The following is a 27111-nucleotide window of genomic DNA, read 5'->3' as shown; positions in this document are numbered from 1 at the left end:
TTCTTTCATATGCCTAAATAACATATCTATTCATGAAAAGTTCACATTTCTTTGTTTTATACTCAAAAAGATATTCTGAAATATCTAAAAAGTTGGTAGGAATGAATTTTGATTATTAGCTTTTATCATCCAGATTCTAAACGGCGTGTTTTGAATTGAAGTTGTATGTTTTAATCAATATTGATAATACAATATAATGTAATATAACATAATATATAATATATAATGGCAATAAATTTGGAGTGAATTTTTTCTACTTCCGTTAGAACATTCTAATGGTATTTTCAGGAGGACTCTAGTTTTTAAGGTTTTGCTGGTGGTGTGCCTTGATCACTTTCAAAATAATTGTTCATTTTCATATGCTATAATATTAATATTTTTATTTCTATTTCAGGTGCGCATAGCAGCAAAATTCATCATCCATGCCCCTCCAGGAGAATTTAATGAGGTATTTAATGGTGAGTGTTTTGATTACCTACTTAATGGTTAACATAGAGGAAAGCACACTAGATTTAGATTTAGAAGACCTGAGTTCAAATCCCAACCTCACTTCATTTCTAGTTAAATTACTTCCACTCTGAGCACATATCTTTGTTTTTAAAATCAAGGGCTTGGATTAAATGGTCTCTGAGGTCCCTTTGAGTACTAAATCTCTAAGTTATGATTTTGTTAGTGTATGGTTCCTAAACTAAAACATAATGTAATTGTATCCTGAATGACTAATAGATTATCTCCATGCATTGTTTTATCTGAAAAATAATAATTACCTGGCCACCAATATCTGGTGGGTGAGCCTCTCTCTCAGTTTAGACCGTTACTAATCTGAGCTGCTGTGTTATGTAAGTTGATATATATTTGTTCTAAGTAAAGTCTTGAACTCTTTCTAGCAGTGCAAGTCATCGCTTTGTCTGCAGCTTCAAAAATAATTGTCTAAAGCACTGAAAAGTTGAAGTGACTTGCCCAGGATCACACAGCTGATATGTGTCAGAGGCAGGATTTAAACACAGGCCTTCCTGGCTGCAAAATCAGCTTTCTATCCTCATGACTCCATAAGGCCATATTGCCTTCATAAAGTTAGAAAGGGCTTAATTTAACATATAATGCTGTTTTTTGCTCTTTTTTGATTTGTATCACTGCTTTAGTCCAAATTAGTTAAGTTTTACAGTAAATGAAAAAGCAGAATTGTAGAATATTTGAGATCATTTAATTTGCATAAAGTTTTAAAAATTTCTTTGTAAGAAATTACAGAATTTTTTTAGTCATCAATACAACACATAAGAAATTGCCATTGTTCTTAGGGATCTGATAATGGCGAGTTCAAAAGAGCCTTGTGTTCTCTCTTTCTAGAAGAAATAACTGCCTTTAGCAAATTATCTCATATCTGGCTGCTTTCCTTAATGCATGAAATAGTAATTATTGATTTTGCTTATTAATTTCAAAAGATTAATGCAGGGCCAGTTAGCATACTTTGCTTTGTCCAGAACTTATCAGAGGAATAGAGGAAAAAAAGTGATATGTGTTTCGTGTTAAATTTCTTTCTGCTATTTTGGAACTTTACTCTTTGAGAAAGTAGTAGATTTGAATTGATTTAAATCAACGATCAGGAAGACTGGTTTAATATTGTTCTTCTACCAGACATTCTTATTTAACATAACTTTGCTTTATATTCCTAATAATAGATCTGTGTGTAATTTTGGCAGTAACATACCTTAGAAAGAAGTCTTTTAGCTTAATTTTATAGTTTTAAACAGATGGTGTAAATGATCGTTCAATTTTTATTTAATTTAACAAACTGAAGATGTGTGCTTGTGAAACTGTCTCCTGAACAAATAAGCAATAAATATTTGCAATATATTTAACTTTATTCTATTTTTGCCTTTCTTTGCATCCCCAGCATTTAGCACAGTGCCTGGGGTAGTAGGTGCTTAATAAATGCTCATTGATTTGACCCTTTATTTTAAAGACAATTAAAAAGGCCACTTTTAAATTTTTTTATTTTAAAAAAAATTGAGTAGTATTGTATTCTTCAACGAGAAATCTAATTAGTTTAACAAAAGTAGTTTTTAAAACGACTGAATTTTAGTTAAAAATGGGAAATGCATTTCCTTTCGTACATATGCTGAAATCAAAATCAAATGGATCTTTCCAGCCTGAATAAGAGACTGCAAAGGAAGAAATCTTTTTTTTTTTTTTGACAGAATCTCTCACTAAAAAACCTGTACTTTTCCCAGTTCACTGATGTAGCTCTTACTTTTTTTTTTTTTTTGAATGATCTAGCAATCATGTTTTTAGAAGGGTTCAACCTTAGGTCAGAAAATTTAAATTAGTATTGTGAAAGGATAATTATGAGATGACCATGTCATAGAAGCATTTCTCCCATAGTTCAGGATAGTCAGTACATGGCTACTGTAATCAATTAATAAGAGTTTTTCTGAAAAAAGATTACCTGGTTATGATCCCAAATAAATTGTGGTACAAATAATTCATATTCTGCGGTATCTCGGAGTTTTAATCCATTTTGAAGTAAATGCATTTTAATGTGGTTTGTTTGAGTTTTTAAACACAGCAGCTCACCCTCCTTGAAAATTTAAAAAAAAATTAAAATGTAATAGCGATAAATCTATTTATACATTTTTGAAAATCATTAATCTTTCTATGTGCTCTAGATAGTATTAAATACTTGTAATGCATACATAGTCAGCTAAGAAAGACTCTTTTTGAGACTTCTTTTTCAGATTTTAAAATTTAATGTGTTTTTTTTCCTGCCTTGAATACATTTTACCACAGCAGCTTTTCCCAGATTCATTTGGCAGTGGAACATTTTTGGGCTTAAGATATATTAACACAGCTTTAAAATATATTAACATAATACTTAGGTGGGTAATACTTGCCATCATACTTGAAGACTGGGGCAATTTTAAGCAAAAATAGATTACATCAGTCTTTATTTCATAATGAAAGAAGTGACATGTTTGGTCACTTTTCGTGTGAAACTTTTGCTAGCATGACATTTAATTGAAGAATTCTCACTTTTTAAAATAAATTCTTTGCTGTATCAACCATTTGATATCATTAGGGAGGAAAATACTACTAGCACTGGCACTTTTCATGCAACTCTTATTCTCTTGTAAAATAATAGGCTTTGTGGAACACAGTTTGGGAAACGTGTCATACAGATAATTTACAATATGCTTACAAAGGCTCAAAAAGAAATGAAAAGTTATAGCTTGCCTAGATGCCATTTGAAATTTATTGTAAGTTGACTTGACATAGATTGATTATCAGCAAAATTTGGTCTTCAGAATTGGCAGAAAAATATTTTTTTTTTCCTTGTGGAAACAAGAATATGATAGTCCTTAAACATGAACCATTTGGTGAAATAATTATCTGTTTGAAAGATGGGATCGTTTAATTTTCCATTTGCATGACAGTCTCTTTCTAAAAAATGTTTTTAACTGGCGATGAGATTGTCTGTTGTAGTTTTTTCTTAATTTTCTCTACTTTCAGTCTTTTTTTTTTATTTGTTTCTTTGTTTTTTGGAAGCTGGGTCTCTCTATCATATCTAGGCCACGAATGCAGCAGCCACTCATAGGTCAGCTCCACGTACTGAAGAGCACCTAAGATTGGACATGCTCTCTTTCACCAACCTGGGCTGGTTTGCCTTTCCTTCTTAATGTCTCATAAAATCATTAGCTTCTACTTGCTCAATTCTGATTTTTAATGAATTATTTAGTTAGCCTTTGTACTTTCTTTTCCATTTGGCCAATTCTACTTTTAAGGAGTTCTTTTCTTCAGTGAATTTTTGTACTTCTTTTTACATTTAGCTAATTCTGCTTTTCAAAGTATTTTTCTCTTCATTGGATTTTTGTGCTTCTTTTGCCATTTGGCCTATTCTGTTTTTTAAGTTGTTTTTTTTTCCAGTAGTTTTTTGTGCCTCCTTTACCAAGCTATTGACTCTTTTTTTTTTTTATGATTTTCTTACATCTCTCTCATTTCTCTTCCCAATTTTTCCTCCACCTCTCTTGATTTTTAAAATTCTTTTTGAGCTCTTCCATGGCCTGAGACCAATTCATATTTTTCTTTGAGGCTTTGGATATAGGAGTTTTGACTATGTTGTCTTCTTCTGAGTTTCTATTTTGATTCTATTTTGATCTTCTTTGAGAGATGGAATGTCTTGCTCATGGAACAACCAAGAGGTCAGTGTCACTGGATCAAAGAGTACAGGTTGGGGAGAAAGGTGTTAAAAGACTGGAAATGTATGAGGGATCTAGGTTATAAAGGGCTTTGGATGCCAAGCAGAGCATTTAGATTTCGATTCTGGAGACGATAGGGAGCCACTGGAGTTTATTGAGTAGGGGTGCAACATGGTGAAGCCTGTGATTTAGGAAAATCATTATAGTAGCTGAATGGAGGATGGATTGGAGGCAAGCAGAGCCACCAGTGGAATATTGCAGTAGTCCATTCATGAGAGCCTACCCTAGAGCAGTAGTTGTATCAGAAGGGAGAATATGGGGAATAGTTTAGGGGAAGAGATAATGAGTTCAGTTTCAAACATGTTTAGTTTAAGATGTCTTTGGATGTTCATTTTTGAGATGTCTGAAAAGCATGGAGATTCAAGATTGGCGGTAGAGAGAGTTTGGAGCATCATACATAAATTTGAGAATTATCAGCATAGAGATGGTAGTTAAATCCATGGGAGCTGAGGAGATCACCAAATGAAGTATAGAGAGAGACAAGAACACCCAGGACAGAACCCTGAAGGGCACCTGTGGTTAGAGAGCATGATTTAGATGAGGATCCAGCAAAAGAGACTGAGAAGAAGTGGTCTGATAGGTAGGAGAAACAGGAGAGAGTAGTGTCTTAAAAACCTAAAGAGTAGAAATTTTTGAGGAGACAGAGAGTGATCAAGAATGTCAAAGGCTACAAGAAGATTAAAGAGAATTAGGATTGAGAAAAAGCCGTTAGAATCGAAATCAAGAGATGTTTGTTAACTGGAGAGAGCAGTTTTGGTGGAATAAGGCCAGAAGGCAGATTGTAAAAGGATAAGAGAATAAGAAAAGAAAGTGGAGGCACCTATTGTAGATGGTCTTTTTGAGGAGTTTTGTGACAAAGAACAGAAGAGATAGAGGACAATAGTAAGCAGGGATGGAGGGAAATTTTAAAATGGAATCCTCAAGTTCTCTTTATTTTAATAGAAAAAGGTTCTGATTTATATCCCTAGATTCTCATGAAGACTGTTATTTAGCATAAGAAGTCCCCTTTGTTTAGTTCCAATAGTTTGAGACCAATACTATTCTGGGCAGTTAGGTGGCACAGGGGGATAGAGTGCCAGGCTTGGAGTCAGGAAGACTCATTTTCTGGAGTTCAGATTTGGCCTTAGACACTTTATAGCTGTGTAGCCTTGGGCAAGTCAGTTAGCCCTGTTTGCCTCCGTTTTCTCATCTGTAAAATGAGCTGGAGAAGGAAATGGCAAACCACTTTCGTATCTTTGCTAAGATCTCAAAAGGAGTCACGAAAAGTCCGACACGACTGGAAAATGAAAACCGTCACCACCACCATTCTGCAGTCTACCTAGATAAATGAACCAAATCAAATTAAAGTAGGCCTCTAGACCCAAAACAATAGGCTGTGGTTTGGCAGTAGTTTTAATAAAAACCAAGTTGCATGTAATATTCATAATTGCATGAGGAGGTGAGGTAAGCATTTATGACAATATTTTTTAAAATTTATTTATTTATAGTTTACAACATTCAGTTCCACAAGCTTTTGAGTTCCAAATATTCTCCCCTTCCTTCCCCAAGACAGCATGCAATCTGATATAGGCTCTACCTATACATTCACATTAAATATATTTTCACTTTGGTCATGTTGCAAAGAAGAATTATAACCAATGGAACGAACCATGAGAAAGAAGAAACAAAACAAAAAAGAGAGAGAGCAAATAGTTCGTTTCGATCTGCTTTCAGACTCTATAATTCTTTCTCTAGATGTAGATAGCATTTTCCATCATGAGCCTGTTAGAGTTGAGTGACAATATTTTTTAACCGATGCAGCCTTCATAAATCCATTTATAAAACTGTAATGATGATTAATAGCAGATATGTTAACTGGCTTTTTGATGGTATCACTGTTGGGCATCTTGTATCTGTCACCAAAGTGAGGACAACAAAATAGGTAGGGCAGTTGTCCAAAAATAAATTAATTTAACGCACTTGTAGCATGATTGTGATATTCCAAAGATGGGAAAGGAATGCCTGCAGCTAATGACAAGCTTTTTCCTTGTCTGATCACTTTTCTGTAGAGTGGTTACCTGCGGAACTGATGCTAGTGTTGTCATATAAATGGTACAGTACTTAAAGTATTTACTACAGTTGTTACCATATCATCTTTCTGGTGTCCCTCCACTTGTCTAGTTATTTGGGGATACATTACATTCCTCCTCCATCTACTTGCGGGTCTGTTCTGAGTACAAAATATATGTTAATTTCCTTTGGGTTTTTTTTTTTAGAGCCTCTTAGGAATTGGGAGGAAAAGCAGAACAAAACCAGTTTTCATTGTTTTCTGTGATTAGATGTAATCTTGGTAAACTTTCAACTATACACAAATAATAAGGTATTTTTAATAAACTTTTTTTCCAGATGTTCGGTTACTGCTTAATAATGATAATCTTCTCAGGGAAGGGGCGGCTCAGTAAGTACTGAATATTACATTTTCCATATGTAAAAATACTTAGAAATAAAATTGTTTTAAATATTGCTTGTGTTCACAATTCATTGAATAGACTAGTTGCTCTCACAGTTTAATTGTTATTTGGTATCTTTAGACAAGCTATTGGGACTTTGAGTCACTGATGGTAGTAAAAAACCTCTTCCATTTATTCATTTCATATTTTATATATATATGACATAGAGCCATAAGTTCTTTCCAACAGTAATGATATTAGACGTGCAATTTAACCTTATTCTAAAAACTCTAGTTTTGTAAAAGTCACAAATATTTTAGCTCACAACATTAGCATTCTCTCCATCCCCCCTGTCCTGTTCCCCTCCTCCTCCCCCCCCCCCGCCCCGATTTTTTAAAGCCAAGGTTCCTAAACCTAACAGGTCATTTAAAAAGCCTGACACAAGACAGTCAGCCACTGCTATGTTTTCCTCTTCAAGGCTCAGGAGCATTTCCAGCAAGGAAGAAGGTGTGAGTGTAGAAGCAACCATGAAATTATCAATCTCACTCTCTTAATAACTGCCATCAGTATCCCTAGTTCTTGTCAATCTTTATAAAGACTTAGGAGAAATGAAAAGCAGAAAAGGTTGAGGATCACTATGTTACACTATCATACCTTGTTATAAATTGAGATTTTGAAAGAACCAAATCATTCTTAAGGATATATCATAGATATCTTTATGGATAATACTGAGGATTTATACTTAGTCTTTTTTTCCTGGCAGCATTCTATCAAGTCAAACACATATAAGTAGAAATCAAGTGGTCTTCTAGAAGTTGCCTTGTTTTATTTCTCTGGTAATTCTAATATCAAATGCTATATCATTTGTTTCATACTTGTCGACTCTAATTGTGAAATTTGAATTTTGAAATTTGAAATTTTTCATGCTTCTTATTCCTTTTAGCCTGAAGAGAGAGAGAGAGAGAGAGAGTGTGTGTGTGTGTGTGTGTGTGTGTGTGTGTGTGTACACGTAATATGTGATATATTTTGTGATCCTTAGCTTTCATAATACTATAAATACCCTCATATATGAGGCATTACATAAAATGAATTAGATTTCCATGATGACAAAATATTCTTGTTATAAATGTACATCTCTTAGGCGTTTCATACGTACATTTCTAGAACATACTCATAACATGAATATTTTTGTCATCAGAACTATTTGGTATTGAATAAAAATAGAAAAGTAGATGACTGGAGCAGGCTAGGTAAGGACAGATTGAAACAAATGAACTTAATCAGATTGACTGAGAAGAAAAATAAATTATTTGATGTTAGTATTTGACAAGAACTTTTGAGAAAACAACAAAGATGGTTACAAAGAAATAAAATCAACACAAGTAATATAAGGGTTAATTGGGGGAAAATGTTTTTGCATCAAATATTATTGATAAACGTCTGAATATATTGTGTATATGTCTATATATCAAATTAATTCAAATATATAAGACCAAGAACTATTAAATGATTAGTAAAAGAATTGCAAACTACCAACTGCCATGTGAAAGAGTCTCCAAAGTTGCTAATAAAAATGCTAATCGAAGCAACTCTGAGGTTTAAAGATGTCAACAGATGAAAATAGTGTTGGAGGGGTTGTATAATGACAGGTAAACTGATATGCTATTGTGGAGCTATGAATTGGTCCAATCATTTTGGAAATCAATTTGGAATTATGCAAATAAAGTAACAAAACCAAGGTATATTTCCCAAGAAGGTCATTGACAAAGAGAAAGCTCCATATGCACCAAAATGTTTATATACTCTGTAGAAGCAGAAACAAAGCAGTTGTCATTTATTAGAACACAGCTAAACTAGTTGTGACTCATGAGTGGTATGACTGATAGATACTGCACTTGAAGCAGCTGTGAACACGATAGCAGAGAAGCATGGGAACGATTGAATGAACCAACAGAAAACGAAGTACACGGCACCAGGAAGACAATATGCACACAAGTTACAGCAGTATAAAAGGAAAGAACAAAAGAAAATTTGAACTGATCCCTTGATGATTCATTTTTAGCACCAGACTTGGCCTTGAAGGAGCAATTTTTACCTTAGCTAATTTTCAATAATTCTCCATCCCCATGTGGAGCACTGCTTTATGAAAATAATTACGTTTGAGCAAAACACTTAAAACATAGTGGTCTATGGTCTGCAAATTTGTGTCTCATTCCATACCCATATACCTGCTACATCTCAGCTGAAATAAACAGATGTGCTTCACCATCAAGCCCCTAAAGCCATGATGGAGAACTGACTTGATCAGAGTCCTGAAGTATTTAAACATTTCGTTCTTTTATATTATTGTGGTTTTCACGTACGTTGTTTTCCTAATTCTGTTTATTTTGTTGTGTGTCCATTTGTGAAAGTCTTGCTAGGTTTCTCAGAACTCCTATTCTTTTTACTGGTGTAAACTACCCATTTGTTAAACTATTCCCCAGTCAGTGGGTATCCACTTTACTCCAGCTATTTGAGGTTGCATTCATTTCTTTTTTAAAATTAATTTTTTTTCAGCAATTACTTTCTCCCCCAGAACACTCATAATAAACCCTTGTAACAAATTTGGATAAAAAGTTGTTCATTTTTACAATGTTGTTGTTATTGTATTATTTGTTGTAGTTCACTTCGTTTTGCATCAGTTTATACAAAGATTCCCAGGTTTCTCTGACAATTTCACTTTTATAACATCTCTCCTATAAAGCTCTTTATTTCCTCTGACATTGTCACCATCCTGGTACAGGCCTTCATCACCTCAAACCTGGACTATTGCAGTAGGCTTCTAGTTGTTCTACTTGCTACAAGTTTCTCCCCACTCAGGTCCATCCTCCACTTGACTGTCAGACTAATTTTCATAAAGCTTAGGTTTACCTGTGTCTGCCCACTCATTAAACTCCATTGCCTTGCTGTCATCTCCAAGATCAAATATAAAATCCTCTGGTGTTCAAAGGTCTTGAGAACCTATCACTCCTCTTTTTTTAAGTCTTCTTAATTCTTCCTAACCCCATCCCTTACCCTGTGATCTAGTGACACTGGCCTCCTTTGCTGTTTTTTGAACAAAACACTACATGTCTGACTATCCCCATGCCTGAAATGTTTTTCTTCCTTATAACCTCCTCCTGGCTTCCCTGATTTCTTTCAAGTCACTGTTCCAGATCCTATTAAAAGCACCTTCTCTCTGTTGATTATCTCCAATTTAACCTGTATATATCTTGTTTGTCCATAGTTATTTTAGATATTGTCTCATTAGACTGTGAGCTCCTGACAGAGCAGGGACTGTTTTTTGTGTTTCTTTGTATCTTCAACACTTAGCACAGTGCCTGGCACATACTTGGCACTTAATAAATAATTGTTGACTATAGACAACTTAGGTTTCTTTGCTTGAGAACTACCTATTCCTATCCTTTGGCCATTCATCAAATCAGTTCTTTATATAAATGTGCTCTTATCTTCTTTATTTCCTGTTTGATCATGAACTCTTCCCCATCCATAGATGAAAGAGGGAAGGAAATAAGCATTTGTTTATTACCTACTATGCCTTAGACACTGTGCTAAAGCCCTTTACAAACATCCCATTTGATACTCACAAGAACCCCGGGAGGTAGGTACTATTATTTTTCCAGTTTACACTCCATTTTACAGTGAGGAAACTGAGGTGGAGATTAAGTGAATTGTCTGTGGGTCACATAGCTAGTAAGTATCTGAGGCTTGATTTGAACTTGGGTATTATGACTCTGGTTCATTGCTCTATCCTCTATGTCTAGCTGCCTCAGATCCAAAAGGTCATTTCTTTCTTGATGCTCTAAATTTGTTTATGTGTCATTTTATGTAGTTCATACAGCCGTTTGGAGCTTATCTTGTTGTATGTCAGTTGTTCCTCTAAACATCATTGCTGTTGCCTGCTTTCCAGTTTTCCCAGCAGTTTTTGTTATATAGTGAGTCCTTACCCCAGTGTCTGAAGCATTTGGGTTTATTGAACCCTAAACTTCTAGGTTCATTCCTTAGCATTATTTTCAAAGTCTGCGCATCAACCATTCACTAACAACTGTGAGGAATAGAAGTTCACAGGCTGTTTTGGTGGTGTTATGATAATTGATTATTTGTTTGATATCACATAAAATTTAATACTGAGATACATGACTAAATTTAACTTATGGAATTGAAGTAATAGCAGGAGGGTTTTTTTTAATTGATAAATTTGTTTTCAACATAGCATATAAACAACTATCCCCCACATATTCTCAACTGAATCTCCCACAGATTCTTGAAAATAGGTGGTGATTCCAGAGAACAAAAACTGGGTTTGGGACAAAGAGACTTAAACTTTAGTAGCTTTCCTTTTGTTAAAAGGACCTTCATTTACAGCTGTCTTCATTTATATGGAATAATTATATTTATTATTCTTTTGGTGATTTTTTTCTCCATCGCTTCAAAAAAGTCTTCCCTAATTTTAAAAAACTTTATCCATTAACAGTTTGTTCACTCATTCCCTGTTCACTCGTCCGTCAGTTTTAAAACAAATTCATGGAAATAAGCTGACACAGAAGGTTTAAAGAAGGTAGTGGAGATGTCTTCGATTGTATACAAAGCAGTCATTTAGTCACACAGAAGAAATCAAAATATCCTGCAAAGGCAGTGGGAGATTTGTACATTCAAAATGTCGAACTATAAGAATGACTTAACAGTCAAATTCCAATAGACATTCTAAAAGAATGTTTAGTTAACTTTTTATGAAAATGTCACGTTTTGAGTGAGCAGAAACATCAAAGACTTAATTTGTTTAGATTTTACAAGAAAGGTAGAAAAGGATATTTTTGAGCAAAATAATTACTCTGTGATCCTGGGACCCAAGAATGTGCGTATCAAAATCAGATGAACAAAAATGTTTATTTTTTCTTTAACATTAGTATTAATTGTGCAAAATTTAACTCATAAGATCAATCACTGTCTGATTCACTATGTAAAAAGCATATGAGAAAACCAGAGTTGATGCAGAAATGGACAAAAGGGTTCCAGTTTGCTGCTTTATCAGGATGGTGCATTAGGTCACAGAACATTTTGTCAGTTTTTGACTGAAAATCACCCACCTTATTTATCATATGTAACTTTGACTATCCTCTGTCTTTTTTCGAAAAAGTCAAATACACCTTAAAAGAACAGAAGTTATATGTCACAGGTTCTCCATTTTCAAAGGGAGTTCTAAAATGTTGCGACCAGCCCCAGAATGATTAGAATAAATATTGTTTAACTTCATAAGGGAGCTACAAAAATATATGCCTCAACATTTGACTAAGTCCTAATAAAGTTTCCCAGATTTTTATATACAATATAAGATTATATTTTGTTTGCATCAATGTAATATGTTTGTAATATCACAACTTTTTTTTTCTTAATTCAGGTTTATTTAGGACTTTTCTTAAAAGAATGACAAAGAAACTTGGTTTCTCCCTTTGGCCCTTGGTAGCTAGAGAAAGAAAGGTTATCGATGCTCACATGAGTCACCACCATCTTAGGGCCTTGAACCACCTCCGTGCCCATAGCTTCACTTCTACCCAGCCCCAGGATGAGTTCCAGTGCCTCTCACTGGACCGGCTTAAATGCCACCCAAATTGAGCCTGGGAGTAGACATAGATACTAATGGTTCCCATGCCAGGCTGCAGGGGATTGTATCAAAACCAAATTCATCTGGCTCCATGCAAGATTGGGCTAATCAGAACAGCTTTGGGAACTGTTTGTAGAGAAGCCTGGTTCTGCAAAGACAGATGGGTTCCTCCAGGGAAATGATAAGAACTCTCCAAGGAGAGGCTGCCACTCTAGGGATATGTATTCCAGTCTTGAGTGAGCACCAGTCAGCACCAGTCCCATTCTATCTCTAAGTCACGGAACCAGTCTGAGGACTGGTTCTGGTTGCTTATATTTTAATGGAAAATTTAATTTTTACAGAAAAATTTACAGAAAATGACCCTTTTTCTTTTAGCTCTTTAAATGAATAAGAAACAAGTTAATCCAAATTTGTGTTTTTTATTGAAAGACATTTTTAAGAGTATTCTTTTGGGGGGGCGGGGAGGGGGGAAGGCAGGGCAATTGGGATTAAGTGACTTGCCCAAGGTCACACAGCCAGTAAGTATGTCAAGTGTCTGAGGTCATATTTGAACTCAGGTCCTCCTGACTCCAGGGCCGGTGCTCTACTCACTGTGCCACCTAGCTGCCCCAAGAGTTTTTCTTAATGAAAAAAATTCAACTAAAAAATATCACTAAACTTCTTTAAGATAACATTGTATTTGGAAATAGTATCATTTATGGTAGCCTACTAATAGCTTTTAATGTTAACTTTAGTTCTTTTTCTTTATGGAATATAAGAATGCATTATTTATTACATTTAATCAGAAAAAATGAATGGAATGAACTCAAGTGGTTTGTCTTTTTCCATTTTTCAGTGCATTTGCACAGTATAACTTGGACCAGTTTACTCCAGTAAAAATTGAAGGCTATGAAGAACAGGTATGATAATAATAGCTCATTTATACTGCTATGAAGGCAAAATAGTAAAAATATTTACCTAAATACATACTATTTCAAGATTACTCATTTGAAAGGGCATAATCTTTGAAAAATTTGACTTCATATTTTTCTTAAAGCATTTAATTGCTCTAATGATATATGCTATTAATGATGCTATAAAATGGTCGAATTAAAAAAATTATTCTGAACTTAAACACCAAAGAGCATTTTGATACACACAGCAGAACCCCAAAAGAGGGTGATGTCATAAATCTCCATTTCATACAGCTTGCTTTTAAAATTTATAATTGATGTCTTTATTAAATGTTTACAACATTTATATTAAAATATATATTTTAAAGACAAGCAGCAAGAAATGGAAAGAGTGTGTGTATTATACAGATTACTTTTGAAACTACCCTGCTTATGTTTGTGCTTCCTTCTCAGATTCTTTCTGTTCTCCTTTGTGCATTTTTTAATAGCTTCCTTTTTTGACATCACTATTGCTAACCTTCCCCCCTCCACTTCTATTAAAACTTGGGGTGGAAAGATTAAAAAAAAAACCAACGCTATTTAGAACTAATCATAGTCAAAACAAATCCATGGACCATGTTTTGGCCACAAAAATGTATGCCTTTTTTTTACCTATTATCCATCTCTGTGAGACAGGAAAACATTTTTACATTATAGACAGAGATGGGAAACATTTTTCATCCTACATCCACAGGATTGATAAGATTGTTATATCTTTCAAAGTTGTTTTTCTTTATAGTGTTGCTGTCTTTGTATAATTGTTCTTCTGGTTTTACTCACTTCACTCTGCATTTTGTACAAGCCAGAATTCTCTGAAATTGTCTGTCTTCATTTCTTTATGGTATAATAGTATACCATTTTACTTACATGATGATTTGTCCAGCTATTTCCCAATTGTCTAAGGGGAAATCTAAGGTACTCTCTTTTAAGTTCCTCTTCTTTGCTTTTCTCTTCTCCTCCTTCCTTCTCAGTCCTGCCATCAAGATCAGGAAACTTGTTTTGATTATTACTATTCCCTCCTCAGTATTGTCTTCCCTCTTAACCTCCCCTTTTCTGCCTGTTTCCCTTTTGAGTTTGTATTTCTTTTGAGAAAAAGTAGTAATATCTGAGCAGCCTTTATTTTTAAAAATATTCTTTTCATTTGTCAACTCAGCTGGTGGACCTCATTTTAAAGTTTTCAGTATTGTGTAGCATTGGCTCTCATGAAAATAGATAAGTAAACATATGTTTAAACATGAAGTAATACATTTTTTCAAAATTTATTCTTTTATTGAAGGTATTAATAACAGAGCATGGTGATTTAGGAAATGGAAAATTTCTGGATCCCAAAAATAGGGTCTCTTTCAAATTTGATCATTTAAGAAAAGAAGCTACTGATCCCAGGCCCTACGAAGGTGAAAATGCCATTGAATCTTGGAGACATTCAGTGGAAACTGCCATGAGAGCCTATGTAAAGGAACATTACCCTAATGGTGTCTGCACAGTAAGTAAGCAATAGACAAAATAATCTTTAAATGGTTTTTTCATAAGTGACAGTGGTATGATGAGCTTTTTATTGATAGATCTTTAAAATAGGGCCTTGAAATGCATGACCTAGTGAAATGTACAATTTTTTTATCACAATTGAAATTTTGTTTGTCACTTTCTGTCACCATCCATTAAGGACATATTCCAAGCCATTCTTACTTATTTGCTGAGAAATTCAGTTCGACAAACATTTTTCAAGTACCTACCATGTTCAACGCTCTGTGGCATACAGAAGAAATAGATGCAAAGATAAAAGGCTGTTGAACCACCAGGAATTTTAAATGGTGCCATTTTAACTTCTTTACCAGCTCTGTTTTCTACCAAAAAGCATAATTATTTAGTCATGCCTTTCTATGAAGACTTTAAAAATAATTACTGTACTTATTGTTTCTCAAGCTATTCATTCTAAGATCAAGTGACATTTTCATTTGAAATGTCAAATGGAACAGGAAAATAAATATACGTACATACATCGAACATAAAAAGGGAGTAACACAAGTACATGCAATAAATGTATACATTTTAAATTTTGTGATAGCAGGGCATAAATGTTTTCTCTTTTTAGTATTAATGATAAGTAATTGTTTACCTTTCTTCTAAGGTATAGTTTTTTATTGTTTATATTTTATTATTATCTATTAAATAATTTTTTTTTAATTACCAGCTTTTTGTACTTTAAGTTATCTTACACCTTTTCTTGTACAGATTTCTATGCATTTGATTGAATGGCCAAAGTTACTGTGATTTTTTTTTTTTACAATATTTTGTTTTCACAGCATTTATTGAATAAGTCAAAAGATCTACTTTGAGAAATGTGTTTTCTCTTATCCACTATATATGAATAATAATTTCATTTATTTAATGTGTAGCTACTTATAATATGCGTTTAATATGTAACTGCATATAATATGCATTCTATGAATAATTTAATAATTGGTTAGTGACTGATATTCTATGGTCCTAAACTGAGACTTGCATGTATTTTCTTTGCAACAAAGGTTTATGGTAAAACTATAGATGGACAGCAAACCATTATTGCATGCATAGAAAGTCATCAGTTTCAAGCAAAAAACTTTTGGTAAGTTCAAATTATGTCTTTAATGTTTACTGAGGGAGAAATTGTTTGAATCCTCTGCATTGACTACCTTAGTCCTTGACCATACTTTTTATTAGTAAGAGTGACTAACAGCAATCCAAGTATGGTATAAAATTCAACTTAACTAACCAGAAAGAGGATGGATAGATAGATAGAGATAGAACTATAAAGATAAAGATATATATGTATGTGTATGCATGTGTGTGTATGACAGGCATCATTATTATGTAATGATAGCCATAAATTCTGAAAGAATGTTTATAGGCAGTGCCCTCAGGGAGAGGCCATAATAAATGGTTAGGTATATTTAGAGAGAACTATCTCCAAATGGAGACTATACTAGGAGAGAGACGTAGCCATTTTTTCCAAGATTAAAAAAAAATCTAGGAAACATCAAATTTTAATTGCATAACAATTGTTAAATTTCTGTTGTATGCATTGTAAGATGGTGGTACTGGGCAGAAAATTGTAAGATAGTGTCATTTCTTGGTTTCAGGGAAAGGTTTCCTAGGGAGAGGTAGTATAAGATGAGGAAACCTCTCTTTTTTAATCTTTCTTTTGTAAGTTGCTGGCCTCTCTTCTCAGATCTTTGATTCCAAAAGGACATTTCCCCAGGAGGGTTGAGTTGTTTAATGGTATGCTTAGACTAACATCCCTGGGCACCCATATCATGAAGGAGTCAAATATTTCTCATATGTTCTTGAGGTATAACAGCTTTTCTTGTTATTGTCATAGTTATTTGCAGTAGACTTGAGCTTGAGCTTCCATACTCCATTCCTTTAGCATGCAGTCCTTGTTAATTAGGTCTACAGCACATTGATCTCTGTATTTTCATGGTCTAGTATGTGCTTTGCCCAGAGCCAATACCAATAGAATATATTAAACTGGAAAATACGTGGATTAGATAAGATAACTCTACCATTCAGCTTCAAGGCTTAGCTATACTTTTTTAATAAGATATTTTAATATATTTTACATTTTTTAAATGTATAGGCTTAATGCACTTAAGTAAAAATCATTATTCCGTACCTCATGTTTTTTGGTTAATTCATAGTATATTCAAAAAAAGGTTACACTTAGCATCTACCTTTTCAGACCCTTATTTTTTTGACTCCAAGTCAGTTCACCTCTCTGAACTTTAGTTTTTTCATCTGTAAAATAGGGTCATAATACTTCCAATACCTGTATGAACTAGGATTGTTATGAGGGAAACACTTGTAAATCTTAAAGTGCTACATAAATATAAGTTAGTATTATTCCTATAGTGTCATTGCAAATTTAGAAATGAGTAAGCTTTTTTAATTTATTTGAAAAACATTTATTAGGTGCCTATTACATTATAGGCCAAACATTATGTTTATGCTGATCTCTATCTATATGTATGTATATATCATGAGGTAAATATAAATTATATCCAAAATAATTTTTGTAAGTGCAGGGTCAAGGAGGGAGAGATCAGAGTAGGCCTTGTGTAGGAGGTGGCACATGAGCTGAGCCTTGAAGGAAGCTGGGGATTAGAAAAGGCAACCTGGTGACCTTGGATATCCTTGATCAGGGAAGACATGGCCATACTTGTATTTTAAGAATATCCATTTGGTAGCTGAGTGAAAGATGGACTGGACAGGAAAACACTTAAAGCAGGGACATCATCTAGTAGTGTTGTTGCAGTAATCTAGGCAAGAGGTGATGAAAGCATGAACTGGAGGTAGAAAGGTAGAAATGACAAAATTTGACAGCTTATTGAATAAGAAAGAAGTAAAGTCAGATTATGAATCCGGCTGGCTAGAAGGATGGTGGTGCCCTCGGTGAAATAGGGAAGTGAGGAAAGGGTGATAGTTTTGGGGAAAGGATAATGTGTTGTATTTTGGACGTGTTGTTTTATATTTATAGATGCCTACAGAATTTGCAGTTCATGACTAGAGTTCAGGGGAAAGAGGCTAGGGATACATCTATTAATAGAGAGTCATCTGCATAGAGATGATAATTGAATGCATGGGAGCTGACAAGATCACCAAAGAACAGTATAGAAAGAGAAGAGGTCCCTGCACAGAACCTTGGAGTGTGCTCATAGAGCATGAGAAGTGAATGATAATTCAGCGAAACAGAGTAGGAAGGAGTAGCCAAAGAGGTAGGAAAGAACCAGGAGAAAGATATGTCACAAAAATCCAGGGAGAAGAGAATATTTAGGAGGAGGGAGTAATCAACTATGTCAAATGACCTACAGGTCATTTGGTAATGGTACCATACCTTCGGGATGTTGAGGACTTGAAGGATAAGGACTGAGAAAAAACCATTTATTGGTAACCTTAAGAAGTATAATTGTGACATTTGCCTTTTAGGCGTATTAGTCTTTGGTTAGTTGGACACAGTGTTACTGAGATTAAGGCTACGTGTGTTGTTGTTGGTGTGGAATTGTTTCAGTCATGTCAGACTCTTCATGACCTCATTTGATGTTTTCTTGAGCTAGATACTGGAGTGGTTTGCCATTTCCTTCTCCAGCTCATTTTGCAGATGAGGAAACTTTGGTAAACAGGGTTAAGTGACTTGCCCAAGGACACACAGCTGGTGTCTAAGCCGGATTTGAAACTCAGGAAGATGAATCTTCCTAATTCTAAGCCCGGTACTGTTATCTAGTGTGCCACTTAGGTGCCCCATGAACCATATTTTCTTCCACTATCATAACATCATTCTAGTCTCCCACAAATACACATATTCCCTCTACACGTACACAGACAACCTATTTTTAGCATGAAATTAATATTTAAAATATAGTTTACTTAGTTATTTTCCCTACCTTATTTACAACTGCTGTTTTTATTTTTAAGGAATGGTCGTTGGAGATCAGAGTGGAAGTTTACAATTACTCCTTCTACCACACAGGTGGTTGGTATCTTGAAAATTCAGGTAGGTTTACCATTAATTAGCTAAGATAACAGTTAAAAATCAGTATATTCAGTTTTAAATAAAGTGAAGAAGCTTTTATACTAATCTTACTAGCTGTAGGTCTCTAGTGTCAAACTCAAAAAGAAATTATCTGATGGGCAGCATATTGACTTAAAAATCACAAATTGACACTACATATGTTCTATTTTCTTTGTATTTATTTTGTTAAACATTTGCCAATTATACTTTAACCTGGATCAGCCATAGGCAGGAGTTTTATAGGCCTTGCCACATGCTCTGAATTTAATACCTCTGGTGTAGGGTAGTACAGAACAATAATGTACATTCTTAGCTGCTTACATTTTTTTACATTAAACAATTTGTTGTCAGTCCTCTGTTCTGGGTATAACTGACAAACTCTAAAACCCACAGAATGAAAAACTACCATTTGTTTTCTGCTTTTCATATATTTGTGGTAGGATCATAAGATTTAGGGTGGTAAAGGTGTAGGGTTGGACCTTAGAGATTACCTGACCCAGCATCCTCTCCTGTTGTGTATATGGGAAACTTAGAGAATCGAAGTCACTTTCCCAGCATCACACAGATAATTCCGGAACTGGGACTACCATACAGATCAGACCCCCATCCCACTACTCCTTAGTATATACAGCTTTAAGCATTATGCCTTGGATAGTTTCTGTAGTTTCTCAGTTATAAAATATTTTATAACTCAGTGTGAGTGTTTTGCTAATTGACTTTTGGCATTTTAAATGCCTCTGGCTCTTAGTGAAATTTTTAAAGTTCATAGAACAATACTAGAACTTTTTCTGAGTTCATTGTAAAGTGCTTGAACTGCAGTTGTTTATGTTATGAATAATAAAGGATAAAATGAACTCTTCCTGTCTTGATAGTACTGTAATGCCAATGCTGTAATTTCTTTGAATAGGTTCACTATTATGAAGATGGTAATGTTCAACTAGTGAGCCATAAAGACATACAAGAATCTCTAACAGTGTCTGTAAGTAGTTATATTTTAATTCTTAATGGATCAGTGATCTTCTTAGTGTATGTCAAGGGTTAACAAACCGCCCCTGGGTGTGGCTCCCCCCTCTGCTTTTGTATAGCCTTAAGCATAGGTAATCCCTTCTTTGTGCAGTTCATAGTCTATTTGTGCTTTCTCATCCTGTGTGATTTTTGTCCATTTTCTCCCAGCAGATCTTTAGATCTTCCTAACATACTAAAGGCCTACCTCTAGCTATTTGTATATTTTGTTCAATGTACAAAAAGTTAGGCTAACTCTTTTTCTTCTCTCTAGTACTTGATAACCCTTATGCCCCTTGTTATTTATCATATTGGCAATATACTACAGCTTACTTAAGGCCACTGAACATCTCTTCATTGCCCTTCATGAAGGTCACTTTCAATTTTTAGTCTTAAAATATTGTGCTGGTCCAAGATTCACAATCAAACTGCATCACTGGGAGAATCTAGGTAGTAAAAAAGATGGGCTTTTATGTTAGGAAGCAGCATAAGATAATTGAAAATACAATATAATTTCACAAATGTAGTCCAGTACACAATTTTCCTTATAGTCATTTCTGGACCCAGAATATTGTACGTCTGTAGTTCTTATCAATATATATGTCGATATATTGACTCAGTGGACAAGCTTTCCAGCTGCATATCTAGATAACTGTATTTTACATTCATTTATTTTTTCCTGTATGGATCATCTTAATCCTGTAGCATATAATCCTGTATCTTATTGCAAAACCTAAAGCTCTATAATTGTGAGCTCCTGCTGCGAGGAGCATCTGCAGAAATATATAATCTATAGGTATTCTACCTGTTTCCATTTGCTCCTTAGGCAAGACATTGCCTATGACAGTAAATGAACACTTTTGTATACAATAGGTGAACATCTTTGATGAGTTTCTTTCTCCCTGTTTTATGCCTTAATTTATAATAGCTAATAATACCTGACATTTATGTAGCACTTTTAAGGTTTGCATAGTGCATTACATGTTATCTCATCCTCACTGTAAACCTGTGGTATAGATGCTATTATTATCCCCATTTTATAGATGAAGAAACTGTGGCAAAGGATAGTGAAATGATTTGTCTAGAATCATATAGCTAGTAAATGTCTGAGGCTGAATTTGAGCTGATCAGCCTGGAAAGTAGCCTGAAGCTGAATTGTAAAGGGCTTTAAATGATAAACAGAAGTTTCTATTTTATTGTGGAGGCAATAGGGAGTCACTGAGTCTCATTTAACAGGAAATGACCTGGTAAGATCTTTACTTTAGGATTATCAGTTTTGCCACTATGTGGAGGATAAATCGGAAGGGAAAGAGACTTGAGGCAAGGAGATGAAGTAAGAGGTTATTGCCACAGTCCGGGAAAGAAGAGATGAGAACCTGAACCTGAACTAAGTCTAGCTTCTGTCATGATGTTATCATCTTAAGTGCCATTTCCATCATATCCCATAGTTTATTATATAGAATAGTAAAATCAAAAATGATCATTTAATGTTCTCTTTGATGAGAATAGATTTAGAAAGAAACACTAGTAATCCTGTTCCATTGTACTGCTATTTTTTTGTTCATCCATTTCTATCTACGAATTATCTTTGGATGATCTGACTTAGTTCAGTCGTTAGGCATTCTTCTGTCTTCATTTTCTCTTCTATTGTTTTTCACTGTTTTGTAAGGCGAAATTACCCACATTTTTCTATCATTTCCCTCTGTAATGTTTTGCAAGTGTGCTTGTACTCTAAATAGACGTTAGTTACCTTTTGCTACTTAACAAAGATATTGTTTCACTGGTTGAATGGGGATTCTCTGGGTATTTTGGCTTGCTTCATTGTTGTGACTGACTTTTCATTGATTAAACTTCTCCAAGAAATGGTGAAAATTGTAGTTAATCTTTACCTTTATCCATTTTCCAGTGTTAACATTATGTTTAAATAGGTCAAGTTGGGGCTACTGTAACTGCACACAGTATCTTTTCATTCTTTTCATTTTATGGTCTTTTTTATGTATGTACTAGTAGGTATGCCCTCATATGTGCGCATGCACGCACGTGTGCGCGCACGCATACACACACACACAGAGTAATCAGTAATTTCTTGTTAAGATAAAATCAGTTCCATTAACGGTTATCACTGTTCCCTTTGCTACCCTTTATACATTTAGATGATCTTGTCAGGTTTTCCATAGAATTCCTCTGCTTATCAGCCTCTGCAAGAAATTTTGTTGCATAAGTTTAAGTGATCTTCATAATAGTCTTGCTTCTGATCATTTTAGGTGCTAAAAATGAAAAATGAGGTGAGCACGTGCTGACCCATGAAATGTTGTACCTTATTGTCTTTGGGTGCACAATAAAAAGAAATCCACTAACTCCTTTATTTGCCTCATAAAGGAAAACCAACCCATAAGCCTTCTACATTTAATTGTAATTTCTTTGTGTATTCTGACTTCATTTATAATAATAACATCACCTAGTATAGCAAGATTTTGGTCATGAGGCAAAAGTTGCACATTTAGAGTCGTACTAAGTTAAATATTTGTAGACAGTGTGATCTTAGCACCATCTGCCATTTTTAGCACTTCACCATTTTCAAAGGGGCTGCTCAGGACTGAGGACCATCCTTATGGTGGTAAGCTACTCTGTACTTCACTACTCTGATACTTGGTTTTGCACTTTATTTTGTACATAATTTCTAAAAGAATTTAGTTGATTTTTTTTTTTATTGGATAGAATAAAACACCCTTATGTGAAAGTCAGTAAGCTAAACTCAGTAAGTTTTTGTTAAGTGTCTATTCTATGCCACACCTGCTAAGCACTACAGACCACAAATAAAGGAAGGAAAAAACAGTCACTGCTCTCAAGGAACTCACAGTCTAATGGTCTATATCACTTTTAGGGTCGTTAACTTCATTTTTATGAAAAGAAAATACCTTTTTTATATTTCATTATGGTGAGTTAACCAAAGTATAGAATTTATATTAATATTTGATATTAAGCTGTACTGTATATTTAAATTATTTTGCTTTGTTACAAACTCAAATTATATATAAGAATCTCTCATGATTGTTATATAGCGTTCTAAAAATATTTCCTATTGCAAATCAGCCAGTGATATTACCTCATTCTCTGTACTATTGATTCTTTTAACAACTATTTGTTGAGCATACTTTTTGTGCAAAGTTTCGTGGAAGATAACAAAGAAGGAATAATCCCTGCCCTCATACTATTTATTCCGGCAAGGCAATTCTAATTCTAATTCAGTATAGAATATGGAAGTATAATAAGAGAACACAGCGCTGTGGGATTTCAGAGGAGCGAGAGAGAGCTCAAAGCTGATCTGCTTGCTTGTGTGTGAACAGATCTCCATCAGGATGGTTTGTTGAGTCATATACTCTTATTATTAACTATAGTCAAATATTTTAACTCATCTTCAAATATAAATGGTTGACTTTTAAAGATTTTAAAGCTCATTTTATTATTTGTTTTTTCTTTAGAATGAAGTCCAAACAGCAAAAGAATTTATAAAGATTGTAGAAGCGGCAGAAAATGAATATCAGGTGTGATTTTTCAATATAGCTTAATACCTTATACTTACTGTTGGATAAGGACATTGAAAATGAGAGCCTAGGTGTTATAATGGTTAAGGGGACAGACTAGGAGTCAGGAAAACCTGTATTCTAAGGACAGGCTTCTGACACATCCTTAATTTTGTGACTGTGGTGAAGTTGCTTAACCACTCAGTGCCAGAGGCTCTGTAAGTTGCAAAGGGAAGGGCTGATCTGAATCTAGAGAGTTGCTCTATCAGGAGTTCCTTACATTAACAAACTCAGAAGTTCAGGTTAAAAAAAATAGGGGTGTTGGGGAGTGGGAAACCTAGTTTAATTTCCAGTTCTAAATTGCTTTATGTAGGCAGATGCCATTTTTCTTTGGAGGGGGGCAGGCAGGGCAATTGGGGTTAAGTGACTTGCCCAAGGTCACACAGGTAGTAAGTATGTCAAGTGTCGGGTCCTCCTGACTCCAGGGTTGGTGCTCTCCGACTCACTGTGCCACCTAGCTGCCCCCATGGATGCCTTTTTCAGATGTATAACCAAATTTATGTACTTATCTACTCAAAAAAAAAATAGATACCAGATAATTCTGATACTAATTTAAGATCCTTACACGTAAGGATTGTTTTCATTCTTTGAACTTGTATCTCCAATGTGCCAGATTACATGTGCCAAACACATAGTATAGGTACTTAATAAATGCTTATTCCTTGAGACTAAGATATTATTTTCAAAATTTTAAAAAGTGTTGCCTTTTTAATCCATATTTGTAGTTCAAAAAAAGTCACAAAATTCAAGTTATTCTTTTTCAATTTTGGAAGTCTGCTTATGGAAAATAGACAATTCCCCAAACCATTCAGACTAAATTTATACCCCACTTTTTATAGTAATTGATCAGTGTCCAAACAACATTGTTGAACGTTTATAACTTAGAAGTATTTAATTATGTGCAGACAGAAACTTAAAACCCTTTTCAGGAATGAGATTTTAAACTATTCATATACAGAAGGAGAGCGAGGAATATTGTCTATTTTTCCACAAATTTATTATTTAAAATAGGAACATACTTCTTTTTTGCTTCTTTAACTGTTTTGTAATGTGTTACTTTCATTCTATCAGTTTTTAAAACATTTTGGTATTTTAATACAGCCACTTAGCAATGAAACAGTATGCTAACATATGAACAACACAAAGTGTTTTTCTGAAAAAACCATCTGTTTTGTAGACTGTTCTGTTCCTTTTGTTTTCCTTTATAACTCTAACTCTTTTCTGTTTTTAATAGACTGCCATCAGTGAGAATTATCAGACTATGTCGGACACTACTTTCAAAGCCTTACGTCGACAGTTGCCAGTTACACGCACTAAGATTGACTGGAATAAGATCCTTAGTTACAAAATTGGGAAAGAGATGCAGAATGCTTAAGATGAACACTGCATGACTGGATCATTTTAGTGTCCATGTATAAAAAAAAATTACAAAAGTATTCAAAACTGTCAAGTTGCCCATTTAGCATGGGCTTTTGCCATTGAAAATCACTGTAATTAAGTAGTTTGGTTAGAGCACGAGGCTTAGCTAATCAATCTTTGTTTTTTAATTTTTTGTTTTCTTATGTTCAGAGAGGGTTGCAAATCACATTAGATAAGAAATATATTCTTTCTTACACTGAAGAGAGGTGATGCCTCTAGTTTTTGGTTAAGAAAAAGTGTATGAAAACTATATTTGCTTGATGTAACCCTTTAATTGATGTCTTTTATGAAGTGGATAACTTTTTTGAAATTTGCCAGATTCTTTTTAATGGGGTCCTTAATGGCCATTTCTAGTTTAAGGTGGTTGATGGATTTAGCCATATATGCTGCTGAAGAAATTGTCTACCTTTCCCCCTTTCCTCTTCCATGTATGTAAGACTGAGTTTAGAGGGAAAGTATTTTCTATATTAATTATGTTTAAACCTTTCAAGATAGTTATTTAGCTAGCTTAGTGTTTAACTAAACTTTTTTTAAACAAGGCCAAGATCTAATGCTTTTTGAGATTTTGAAATTAAACAAAAATACTTACTTCAGAATTGTATTTAATGCCTTCTTTCCTGTGACAGTTACTCAATTGAGCCTGGATTCTATCTGCCCTCAAGTTACATTTTATCACACAGCCACAAATGTATTATAACAAGGCAGATTGTAATATATATATAACCCTGTACTTATGACCATGTTTTGGTTTTTCCCCTTGGATTGAAATGTACTAAAATTCAATGTGACATTAAAATGAAAATTTTCCTATTTATTTGACTAGAAAGTCACTTACTGGTGAGTCATATACTATTTTAAAATACTTTCTCTGGATGTTGTGGCTCTTCACTGGTTGTAAATTAGAAAAGCTGGGAGTACATATGGTGTGCTGTAACATTCTAAATTTTTCCATCTTCCTGTGCTAATAAGCATGTTTGTAATATTAAAAATACATTTATTGATGCTTTGCTACAGGAGTTTCAAGCCTGTGGTAACTATTAGCATTTGCTGTAGAGAGTGGAATGGATTATGATTTCATCAACTAAACTAACACTCACTTTGCTTGAGAGTGGAATCCTTTCCTCATCTTCTTCTGCAGATGTCCAGGAGCTGGAAAATGTTTTTTTAAGAAACACCACTTTTATTATGTACAATAAACTATTTCATTAGCTTGAAATGCATAGATGTTTTAATTCTTTCTAAGCATACCAAATATTCTCTTTTCCTCCTTCCTATCTTCCTCTACGAGGATTTTAAGTCAACAAATGTGTATTAAATACCTACAATGTGCTAATAAGTGCTGGGCATTCAATTTTTACATAGATAAGTACAAAGCACTGACAACTGATAGAAGCAGGTTTGAGGAGTAAAGAAAGCTTTCAGAAGGAAGCAGCAAATCAGCTGAGTCTGGCAAGGTAAGTGGTGGTAAAGAATTAATTCCAGCCATATGTGCTAATAGATACAGACAGTGGAATGTTGAGTTTAGGGAATAACTAATAGTCCAATTTGTCTTCAATAAATAGAGTACTTAAAACTGAATAATGTTAAATAAAGTAAGAAAGGAAGATTGGAAACTGACTGTAATATGTCAAGGTAAGGAATTTATACTTTATTCTAGAGGTAAGAAGGATCCATTGAAGGTTTTAGAGCAGGGAAATAATATGTTTGGAGACCTCTATGTTAGGGAGATTATTTTGGCAGTTGTATAGAGGATGGATTAAAGAAGGGAAAGACTGGAAGCTGAGAGACAATTAGAAGAGTATTATAATAGTGGAAGTAAGAGCTCATGATGGCTTAAAACAAGGTGATGCACTTGCGAGTGAAGGGGAAGTGGATGTGTTTAAAAATGTTAGCAAAGTGGAGTTGACCAGACTTTAAAACAGTCCGGGAAAACTTAAGAGTTATGAACCATGGGTGATTAGGAGAGTGATGGAGCCTTCTGAAGACACCAGAAAGCTTGAAAGGAGAATTGTTTGGTGGCCTGAGTAGTTTTGCTTTGGACATTTGGTTTGAGATGAGGCATGAATGCGTTTGGATGTGTGCAGTAGACAACTAATGGTATTTAACTAGTTCAGGAAAGGAATTTATGCTGACTTGGTAAGTCATTTGCACAAAACTAGTTGAATCCATGGGAGTTTGTGATATCACTCTGCACAGAAAGGAAAAGGGAACCTCGGGACTGAGGACTTTGCGGGGGAGGAGTGAGTGATGGATAATGATCCAGTAAAGAAGCCTAAGAAGGAGCAGCCAAGCACAAGTAGAATAAA

The 27111-nt window shown here is 34.4% G+C and overlaps 1 protein-coding gene across 1 annotated transcript in view; it reads left to right on the top strand.

Annotated features, from left to right (window-relative positions):
* CAPZA2 (capping actin protein of muscle Z-line subunit alpha 2) overlaps window positions 1-26025 on the top strand; it is a 53127-nt gene extending 27102 nt beyond the window's left edge. The window contains exons 2-10 of the mRNA XM_036759439.1: window positions 395-458; window positions 6639-6690; window positions 13159-13222; window positions 14532-14738; window positions 15781-15860; window positions 18704-18782; window positions 19708-19779; window positions 23285-23347; window positions 24621-26025. Of these exons, the coding sequence (XP_036615334.1) occupies window positions 395-458; window positions 6639-6690; window positions 13159-13222; window positions 14532-14738; window positions 15781-15860; window positions 18704-18782; window positions 19708-19779; window positions 23285-23347; window positions 24621-24761 (822 nt within the window). The 3' untranslated portion in view covers window positions 24762-26025. The remainder of the gene's footprint in view (window positions 1-394; window positions 459-6638; window positions 6691-13158; window positions 13223-14531; window positions 14739-15780; window positions 15861-18703; window positions 18783-19707; window positions 19780-23284; window positions 23348-24620) is intronic.
* The last annotated feature ends 1086 nt before the right edge of the window (window positions 26026-27111 follow it).

The sequence above is a fragment of the Trichosurus vulpecula genome, chromosome 5 (assembly GCF_011100635.1).
Source record: "Trichosurus vulpecula isolate mTriVul1 chromosome 5, mTriVul1.pri, whole genome shotgun sequence".
In the NCBI taxonomy this organism is placed as follows: domain Eukaryota; kingdom Metazoa; phylum Chordata; class Mammalia; order Diprotodontia; family Phalangeridae; genus Trichosurus; species Trichosurus vulpecula.
This window is presented reverse-complemented; position numbering and strand designations above follow the sequence as displayed.